The 11001-nt window shown below is 38.1% G+C and overlaps 1 protein-coding gene across 1 annotated transcript in view; it reads left to right on the forward strand.

Moving 5' to 3' along the window:
- The first annotated feature begins 3833 nt into the window (after positions 1 to 3833).
- Positions 3834 to 11001, forward strand: part of LOC103800264 (G-protein coupled receptor 64-like) — a 42290-nt gene continuing 35122 nt past the window's right edge. The window contains exons 1-2 of the mRNA XM_009072637.1: positions 3834 to 3951; positions 9668 to 10285. Coding sequence (XP_009070885.1) covers positions 3834 to 3951; positions 9668 to 10285 — 736 coding nt within the window. The remainder of the gene's footprint in view (positions 3952 to 9667; positions 10286 to 11001) is intronic.

Here is an 11001-nt window from a genome sequence, read left to right on the forward strand (position 1 = left end):
GAAACTTCTCAGGACTCATTTTTGAAAAGTAGGAAAATTGAAAGCATGAGCTGGACAGTCTTCTTTTTGGCATGCCTGGCCCTCACTTGAATCCTCACAGCCTGCTTACATTGTTCACTGATTTGAATATTTGAGCTTTAGAAAAGTCCTTGTCCTTCCCTCTTTCTCTCTGCATCAAACCCAAGTCCTGTAACTGATTACAAAGGTTTTCCAAAACTTTTATTTATCTTCTTTATAATGCTTATATCTTTGTACACCCTTTCTCATGCCTTTGACATGGCTCAAGTTGCATGTCTAGTGTTTCTTTAATTTTTTTTGATGTGCCAATTTTTATATGGTTTTTGTTGTACTTTCAGTCTTCTACTCTGCGCAGCAATTTTTGTGGTTTCTCTGCCCTTCCTGGACCACAGACTGTTATTAAGGAAAATGTAAACAACCTGCCTGTAATTGAAATAACCAGACTTGTGGCAAACATAACTACTTTATTACATGTCTGTTTCTCATACTTTGTCAGTACTTTGTAAACTCTTTGAAGTGGAAACCTGCTCAGGTATTGTCACTAAAGGGCTTTTTAGTTTGGTCTAGAAGGTTTAATAGAGTGTGTGGATACTACTGTGCTCTCAAGGCAATACACAATGCAGGTGAGGATTTCCTGGTTAGTGTAAAACTTTTATAAGACCTAGAGAGAGGCCTCTTGCTTATCTCCCAGATGACAGTTGGATATGAGGTGGTGAAACATTTCCAGTCTGGATAAGAGGGAACAAAAACTTGCTTGTAATTGTCCTGTGTTCCATTTTTGCCCTATATATATGAGACAATTTATTGTATGAAAGGATTAAGTCCCAAAAGTGCTTTTTGGCACTAATGTCCATAATGGAGAGCCATCCAATAGCATTTCGCACTCCTGAATCCACACACAGACCTTAGCAATTAAGTTTGCACTTTTGCATGACTCTAAGGGGTGATCTGTGAGTTGAACTGAAAGCAGACTGTGGCTTGCATAGCTTGGTATTTGTAAAATAAAATATATTAAAAAGTCTTTCTAATACCAGTATCCTGCAGCAGCTGAAAGACTAAACAAAAGAATGGATTTCTGAGTGTTCTTCCTCCTGTTTAATTCTGTTAAGAACTAACCAATGAGCTGTGAGTTTTGGATGACTGATGTCTGTAACTAAGCAGCTTGTTGCTCTCTGTAAACCAACCTATTAAAAAGTAAAATATTTAATATATTTGAAAGCAGTAAAGATTTTATGTCAGGAGGACATGTTTGGAAGGTGAACACATTACCATTTGAACACATTACTATTATAGTCTTAGAAAAAACTAGTGTTGTACATAAAGTGACTATATGTAGAATACATTATGCCTGTTTTTACAGCCATGATTAACACTGGAGAAAATTAATGAAACCCAAGCTATTATCAAACAGTAATAATCCTATTACTGTCTCCTGAAAAAAAACATTTAAAAACCCCATAGAACAACATTTTAAAATCAATGGTGCTACTTCTGCTGTTAAGTCAGTGAATATTGTATGTGCCAAGATTCACAGTGACCTAAGAATTTCCAACATAAGTGTCCTCCCTATTACATCTACGTTGCTTCGGCCAAAATTTAAAAATAACATAAAAACTTTACTGCATTTTGGTTCCAGCCAGGAAAATATAAGGGGTTTGATGGAAGAAGTCTACAGTCTTACATTTCTGAAAGTAATGAAAGACACCAAGAAGTTCTCATACCTGGGCAGTATGATGTGTTTCTATTGCTCTTTTCAGCCTTTTATCACCTGGTATAGATTTGAATAAGATAAACTCACACAAGAGGTGTCATAAGCTTACCATTCATTATTACCCTCCTCTGCAGCTGTAATTCTATAAATTTGGGAAATATTTTTATTGAAATCCAAGATTTTAATAGGGGATAACTACAGAAGACAGAATGAGCCCCAGAGACTATGGATCAAATAAGTGCAGCTTGAACAAAAAGGTTTGAAGTGCAGAGTAGACAGCATGATTAGATGTAAGTGAATGATTGCTTTGGGTCATGATTTCCAACATAAGTTTCTGTGACCAACAGTTTATGTTCTGGGCCTAAGATGGAGCCTTGCAGAGCTCCTAGTGACTGGTCACCAGCCTGATGTAATCCCATTCACTTGATTAGATGTGCTTGATTTGCAGGTGAAAATTTTTCATCCTACTGCAAAAACTGCGTATTTGTTCTGGAGTCTCTTGAGTCATGCTGTATTCATCTGTTGTAACGATCAATAAAAATGTTCATTTGTACAAATGAACAACAAATCAAAAGAATCATTTATGCCAAATTCTGTAATGTCCACAACTATCTATGTGCAATTACATTGCTGTTCAGGATCATTATTAAGAATAGAGTTTTAGGATTCTAAGAGAAGGACTTAAATAAGTTTAAAAGGAACATGATGCTCAAATGTTTTGGAACGATCTTTATTGCAATAGATATGGTTAAGTAATATTTGATCTCTTACTTTTTTCTTTAAAAAAAATCTATCAAAGCTATCTGGATCTTTTTCTTTAGTAGTGTCTGAAGAGCATTATTGCAAAAAGAAGGGAACACTAATATTTTTTCCTCAACTCTTTTAATTGTATGTTTTATCCAGACATAGGAACAAATCTTGAGCTAGTGTTAATGTCCAAAGTTCTGCAAAAAATCAGTTGAGCTGTGACCATCTCAGTATTTCTCTTTGTGTTTACTCAGTTTCCCTATATCTGGATTTTATCGCTTTCCTTGGGATCATTAATCTGCATTCATAGCTTTGAATAGCTTCAGAGTTCCTGATGTGACTGTGTTCAGTCAACGGGAAGTTCTGCCTCTGTCCCCACTTCCCTTTGCTGTGCCCATCATCAGCTACAGATATACAGATATACAGATAAATGATATGTAAAGTTAACTGATTTGCTTTTGTTTCAAGAATCAATTATAGAATCACTTGTAACTATGTACCTCTAAACCTTTTTATTTAAGAATGAACGCATACAAAATGTGCCTGAATGTTTCACTTAGTGTTTTTTTCAGCATGCAGAATATTCAGATGTACCTTTCTTAAAAGATCTTGGAAAAACTATGTAATTTCTTCGAACATTACCTCTCATAATGGGAGGCATATTCTTTTTCTAACACCTGGGAATGACATTAGACAGCCATCAGTAGGAAGAAATGTGAACATACCAGGTTTTTGTGATACTTTCCATGAACTTGCTGCCCACAGTAACTTGTGGCATTTCTCCTATTTTTGCAAGAGCTTCTTGCCTTGAGAGTGAGATGAGGATTGGGAATCAAACTGTTGCTTCTTCCTTAGGCATTCATGGTGTTGCTGTTGAAATGTCAAATGAGAGAATTTTTGGGTAGAGAACTGAAGAGATGCTTTCCTATATACTTACTGAGGTTAAGAAAGCTTTTGGATAAGCTCTCCATGCTTGCTCTGTTTGCTTTTGGTTGAGTTTTTTTTTCTGTGTGTGTCTTTTTGGGGTTTTGTTTGTTTGTTTTTCAAATGTTGAAAGCCTTATTTGTGCAGGGACTCATAGCCGTGCTCTGATGTATTTGGGACTCTTTGGAGAATTAGAGCTTGAGTGGGGGTTTTTGAGTTTGTTTCTGGTTTTTTCCTTTCAGCAAACAGTTCTTTCTTTCTTGGTGTCTTGGCAATATACAGAGGATATGTGCATTTCTGTACAATATATACCCAGCAGTATAACAGGGTTGAAAAGATTTATACTCTTGTGTTGGAAACATCATTTGTCATAGTGTCCACACACCTTTCTAGTCACTGTGGTTTGTTTATTAATTTATTTTTTTCTTCTAGAATGGTTGCCTGGGGAAAACAGCACTGCTGTGTTGGCAGAATACAGGACATTTTCTTGAGATTCAGGATTGTTCAAGTAGTCCTTTTACTTCAGTTGTTCCTGGCTACAGCAGGCAAAGGTAAGAGAATTTTTTCGTGATTTGTCTAGTGTTGGTATTCCAAATAAGTAGCATTAGTCTTGATGAATAGGACTTTTGAAATATATTAGGAACAGGCAAGTTTCTGCTCTCTTGAAATCAAGAGGAAGAACTGCCATTAGCAAGAAATGAAACAGTTGGTGCTTAGCATTTTGGATGCTCTTTATGTTTGGAGAACTAAAACACAATATGTAATAACAAAACAATTTTCTTGTTATTTTTTGAACTGGAAGTGTTAACTATTATCAGAACATGTTGTTATATCTTTTACACTGTTCTTAGAAAAACACCGCGAGATCCTTTGAACTTCACTCTGTTTAGGGCATGTATGAGCATAGAACATCTTCTGGATTGCTGTTGGTTTTGGATCTGAATATGGCTAAGGAAAAGGTAGTAAGGTCCAAAACATGGAACAAAGATCATTTATTTGAATTTTGCAGTTTATGCTCTTTATATAACAGTGAATTAAAAATAAATTCATAAGTTTATTGTAGAAATTGGATAACTGACATGGTGATTCTTTTGTGTGAGGTAAGGTAGAATCAGTAATTCGGGATTTTTCATGGCTGTTCTGTAAACTGATGGTTAGACTGTCACTACTCTAGGCCTGAACTGGTGAAGATATCAGTGCTTGCCATTCATACATCTTGTATTGATACATACAAGTATCAATAGTGTGTAATACATTTATAGTGTTAGCAATGTGCTTTGAGTGTTAAAAAATTGGAAGTGCTTTTTGCCATTACTTAACTGCTGGTTTCAGAAGCTGATTCCTGTGCCATAGCATGTAGTCTTCCTCTAGAAGTTCAGAGCTCCTTGCAGTTCAAATTTATTGCCTGCTTTTTTTTTTTTAAAGTGTCCCTGCTTAATGACAGTGTATGAGCCATGAGATTTCATAGGTTTACAGACTAGATAATTCCAGTTATAATTCTCCAAATGTAGTAATTTTCATAAAATAGTTTTATTGAGACATAATTTGAGGTTCAGGTGATAAAACTGCTACTGTGCTCGAGAGGTTTTGATCCCTTGTACTTTCAGTGGTACAAAGGCCAGAGCTTCTCAGGAGAAGGACAGATGTGTTAAAAGACTTTTTCCAGGAAAAATTCAACTGCATCTAAAGTTGTGAGGAAGAAAGCAAAGAGGGGTTTAATTTTTCACCTCAGTATCACTTGCAAGTGCCAGTAGTGCTTCAAGAAAAGCTAATTTTATTGTGGGGGGTTTTTTGTTTTATGCTGTTTGTACTGTCAGCAGCATCTCTATTCAGTTCTCTCTTCATCTAAGGTGCCAGAGTATGTCTGTGTTCTCCAAAAATATGAAGAGAGAAGAACTTCCTGTGTGTTGTACATGTGGTGTAGTTTATCCCTAGATAACCAAATACAACTGTGAATGAAAAGGAGAGATGAAATTAATTTTGAGGAAAGAGTTTTAAGCTTCAGATTTCCAAAATATTCATCAGAATCAAGTGACCCACATGTAGAAAGGTTAGAGTTTTGAACTTTTTCTAAAGAACAGTTATGAGCTCTAGATGGAATATGTTAGTGTACAATATTCTTTTGACGTCATTTTAATGGACTGTAGCAAGCCAAATGTGTCACAGGTGGCAAACACTTGCAAGGAAGTTAATGGCTATTGTTGTTATTGGTTAGAAGCCAGATTGTGCAGACACATAAACTTGTGACTATTTTTGTTCAAGAGAATACTGGACTCTATTAATGGTCAACTATACCGATACAGTGGTTATTAGTAACATAGGGAAAATAACACTAGTGCTTATGTACGGAGAGGATCTGCTCCTGCATGTCTAATTCTTCCTACCTATGGTTGGTTATCTCTTGTAAAAGTGTAAATTACCACAATCTGAAAACATTTGGAAAAAAGAAAGAGATTTTAGTTTTGGTTTTCGTTTGCATTACCTTGTCATTCTCAGGAAGTTTATTTTGGACTTTTGGAAATATGCACATACACTTCAGTATTTCTCCTAGAGCTTAAGAGAACAGGCTTATTAAGTGAATGCTTTTGGGTTTAGTGAGGGTAAACCCCCCAGTTTTTGTATCTATTAGAGATAAATATATTAAGAAGGAATAATTTGCGTTTCTGAAAGGGCTTATGTGCCCAAATACAGCAAATGACATTGAAAAGTCAGCCCATGATTACTATTGCATTGAGTTTGTTTCGCTCCAAATTGTGATTTTTTTTTTCTTTGTTATTTTCTGATTTCTGATTCTTTCTACTATGCTACCTTTTCTGTGCTGTGGTGGTAAAGGTATGTTCACGGCTACTCTTCTAAATGTGTTGTGTTGTCTGGACCCAAGGGGGCTAGTTGTTAGCTAGGAATGCCACTCTCAAAGCACAGCCAGTTCAAGTTTCTCGGTTCCATGGTCAAGGGTCGGCCACAGCCCACAAGTTGCTAGAGAAAATAAGCAGTGATTAATAGAACTTCCAAAGGCTTTAATGTAACGTCATCTCCTACTTACATTGCATCCACCCATGTGTCAAACTTAGCCAAGATAATATTGATAATTAATTTCAGAATAATTTAATGCTGTACTATGTGTGTTCCACTTGGGACAGCAAAGTACATTTTCTGACTATGGTTATGATTTCCTTTGTGCTTTTTCAGCACTCTTTTGGGTATATAAAGCATATAAAATTTTCCAAACCTTTCTCATAACTATTCAGATAGTATTGGTATCTATTCTCTTAACTTTGGCACCACTTTTTAGCACTTCTAAAAAAATTGTTTGGAGCAAGATGGGCTAGCGCTTCCAGTTTCTAGAAGGGTAGACCTCTCTAAGTAAACTTGTTTGTTAATTTAAATTAATTCTTCAGGCCTTGTATATTGATCAACAGCAATCTTTCTGAATTATGTAAAGCAGACTAGGAGAATCATCATCAGATTGAATTCATTTTACAAAATTTATGTTGGTTGCCTGCCTCAGACCTGTTTTCTCAGAATCACAGAATCATTTAGGTTGGAAGGTATGACAGTGGGTTATCTGGTCCAACCTCCCTACTGCAGCAAGGCCATCCTAGAGCACAAGGCTCAGGATTGCATCCAGATGGTTCTTGAATACCTCCAGTGAGGGAGAATCCATGACCTCTCTGGGCAATCTGTTCAGTGCTCAGAGACTTGTGCAGTAAAATTCTCCCTTGTATTCAGGTGGAACTTCCTGGGCATCCGTTTTTGCCTGTTATCTCTTGTTTTACTGGTTTGCACCATTGCAAAGAGCCTGGCTCCATCATCTTGGCACTTCCTGTTCATGTACGTGAATACATTAATGAGGTCCCTCTCAGTTGTCTCTTCTCAAGACTGAACAGGCCCAACTCCTTCAGCCTTTCCTCATAAGTGAGGTGCTCCAGTCCCTTAATCATCTTCATTGTGCTCCACTGGACCTGCTCTAGGAGCTCCATGTCCCAGAACTGGACAGAATACTCCAAATGTGGCATCAGCCACTCCTCTCAGTTTTGTCTCGTCAGCAAACTTGCTGAGAAGGCAGCTTTGTCCCCTCGACCAAGTCATTGATGAATAAGCTGAACAGTACTGGGCCCACTGTAGAACCCTGGGGCACACCACTAGTGACAGGTCTCCAACTGGGCTCTGTACCACTGATCACAGCTCTCTGGGATTTACTGTTCAGCCAGTTCTCAGTCCACTTTACTGTCCACTTGTCCAACCCATACTTCTTAAGTTTGCCTATGAGGATGCTGTGGGACAGTGTCGAAAGCCTTGCAGAAGTCAAAGCAGACAATGTCCACTGCTCTCCCTTCATCCTCCCAGGCAGTTGTTTCATCGTAGAAGGCAATCAGGTTGGTCAGACATGACTTACCTTTAGTGAACCCATGCTGACTGCTCCTGATCACCTTCTTGTCTTCCATGTTTCATCTGCAAGTTTATGTCCACTCTGACTGGCTCCCTTTTCGCAGTGAAAATTCCCCTAAGAACTGTAATAGGATTTATCAGCCCTTTAATTCACTGTTGGCACATCAACACTTATTTAATGCTTACCATGAAATCAAGCCTCTCTGAGAATTTGTTCACTGTCAAAATCAAGTCTGCTGATAGTACTTCAAGTTTTGATTAATATTTGTGCTCAGGAACAGACTTTCAGTCTGTCAGCTCAGATAGTTAACAGTGACTTCAAGTTTTGAAGCTGTGTCAGGAAACTTCCTTAACCAGTTACTTTGGCCATCTCTGCATGCTCAAGATTGCTTACAGGAATTTTGGAGGCTGTATGAGTCATGCAAATATACTTCTGACATATACTCTCTGAGGAACAGCAGCTGCATCAAATCTTTCAAAACCTTCAGCATAATTCCTACTTAATAATGAAGGATTTGAGCAATTATTTTTATCTGGAGAGACTGTGTCACAATGTTGGCATAAAACTATAACTAGTTAGCTGTTTCCTTTATAAAATCAGTTTCCTCATGTTCTGTCCACTCTGTAAGGTGGCAGTTCTTTTTTATTAGTAGTAGTTCTTTTACTAAAAAAGATAGGCATGTTTGAGCTTGTATCTAAAAATCTCATCTTCTGTGACACTTTTCCATCCCATTCAGTCTTCCTCACCCCAGATTTCAAGTAATTTTGAAAACAAGTTTTCCATGCTGTGTATACCAGATTTTGCTTTTAGTCTCTGACAAGTGGCCAGACTGAATGAGTGAATTCATGCTGTAGAGTTGGGTGGAGTCCTGCACTTGGGTCACAGCAACCCCAGGCAGCGCTGCTGGCTTGGGGAAGAGTAGTTGGAAACCTGCCCAACAGAAAAGGACCTGGGGATGCTGGTCAACATCTGGCTGAACATGTGCCAGCAGTGTGCCCAGGTGGCCAAGGCAGCCAATGGCATCCTGGCGTGTATCCAAAGTAGTGTGGCCAGCAAGTCTAGCGTAGTGATTGTCCCTCTGTACTCAGCACTGGTGGGGCTGCACCTTGAACCCTGTGTTCAATTTTGGGCCCCACACTTCAAGAAAGACATTGTGTGCTGGAGTGAGTCTAGAGAAGGGCAACAGAGCTGGAGAAGGGTCTGGAGCACAAGTCTTACGGCAAGTGGCTGAGGGAACTGGGGTTGTTCAGCCTGGAAAAAGAGAAGGCTCAGGGGAGACCTTATTGCTCTCTACCTTGAAGGAGGTTGTAGCAAGGTGGAGTCAATATCTTCTCCCGTGTAACAAGCAATAGGACAAGAGAAAATGGCCTCAGGTTGTACCAGGGAAGGTTCAGATTGAATACTGGGAAAAATTTCTTCCTGGAAAAGGTTGTCAAGCATTGGACCAGGCTGTGCAGGGAAGTGTTTGAGTCATAATCCTTGGAGGTACTTAAAAGATGTGTAGATGTGGCACTTGGGAACATGGTTTAGTGATGGTCTTGGCAGTACTGGATTAACAGTTGGTCTTGATGATCTCAGAGGTCTTTTCTAACCTAAAGGATTCTTTGATTCTACATGGTCATCCTTGATCTTGTGCACGAGTTTTACTCAAAGCTTTCATGAACAACCTGGATTTATTTGCTGCCTGCAAATTCATCACTTCTCTACCACAAAAAAAAACAACCCAAAAGAGTAGGTTACAAGTTTGTTTCTTAATGTGTTGGTCTGAAAATTACTAGGTAAATGCCTAGGAACAGTACTATATGGAAAACTAACATTCATATAAAAGGTCCTTTAAAAAACTAAATCATTTAACAAATCACCTTTTCTTTATTTAGATCAGGAGGATTTCCTAGGGCGATACAAAGCTGTCTTTAAGACTCCATGTGAAGATCCTTGGATTATGTCATCAAGAATCTCTCTGCGTCCCTTGAAAGAATTCCTTGTCTGTGTGCACCTCAAGCTGTATTCGTCAAATAGTCCGTGGATAGCATATGTATACACTCAAGAAGCACTTCATGCCAATCTCTCTTCAAATAAGTATGATCTTGGACTTACAGGAGATCATAGTAAGTTGAGGATATGGTTGTTTGGAAATCAAATAAATACAACAGCAAGACTTCATAGAAACACTTGGAACCGAATCTGTATCCAGTGGAAAAGTGACGATGAGGAGATGAAGGTATTCATAAATGGAATTAAAAAATTCAACAAAAGACTAAATGGGAAAGTTACTTTACCTGGAAAAGGCCAGTTCTTACTTGGCTGTTCAAAGCTGCGCAGTACAGCTGCGTCACCTCACCTGGGTATGACTGGAGAACTGTACCTGTTCAGAATGTGGGACAAAGCAAATATAACACAATCTCAGGACTGCCAGGATAGTGGTGTTATACGCTGGAGAAAGGAGGATTGGACCTATAACATGACAGTAGAAGAGGATGACACTTTGCCGTGTGGTAAGTACTACTGCATTGTTTTTGAAATAGTAATTAGTCAAAAGTTGATCTGGTTATATCTAACATTTCTCTTCCAGATTTTACAGTCTCTGTCTAGTAATAATTTCTAGCAAAATTCTTAATGACATCATGTGAGGACCTGCAGCTTTTGCCATCTTTTATCCAAATGAAAAGCACAGCAGCAGTCCTTAAAAGATTTTCAACTTGCTTCTACTTTTGTGTCTATCCACTGTCCATATAATACAAGAGCAGGATGTATGCAGCCAAAATTCCTTGGAGTACTGGGGCATGTTATCAAAGTCATCTTAAAATAATTAATTTACATACCTTCTGTCCAGGGAATAAATACAGAGGAAAGCATTGATGATCCTCATTTTGCATGTTTGCTGGGCCAGAATTTCCCAACGTGCAACTTTTCACTGCTTCACTGGCACATTACACCATCTTGTGCTGGTATGGTTTACATCTGTAAAAATTACCGTAGGCTTCAATTTCTTCTTCATCAGTAATGTCTGCTTTATTAAAATGGCCAAATGGTTTCTCACACATTTCTCAAAATTCCCCTCTGCCCGAAAAAGAATCATAAAAAGCTTTAAATAAAAACAAAACCAGATTTTATTTTCAGAGAGACTGAGTTCAAGCAAGAGAATAATCTTATTCTTAGTGTTCGCTATCTATCTGTTAGTAAGAAAGACAAACTTGAATCAAGCTTCAGC

This window comes from Acanthisitta chloris, unplaced genomic scaffold, assembly GCF_000695815.1.
Source record: "Acanthisitta chloris isolate BGI_N310 unplaced genomic scaffold, ASM69581v1 scaffold15184, whole genome shotgun sequence".
NCBI classification, from domain to species: domain Eukaryota; kingdom Metazoa; phylum Chordata; class Aves; order Passeriformes; family Acanthisittidae; genus Acanthisitta; species Acanthisitta chloris.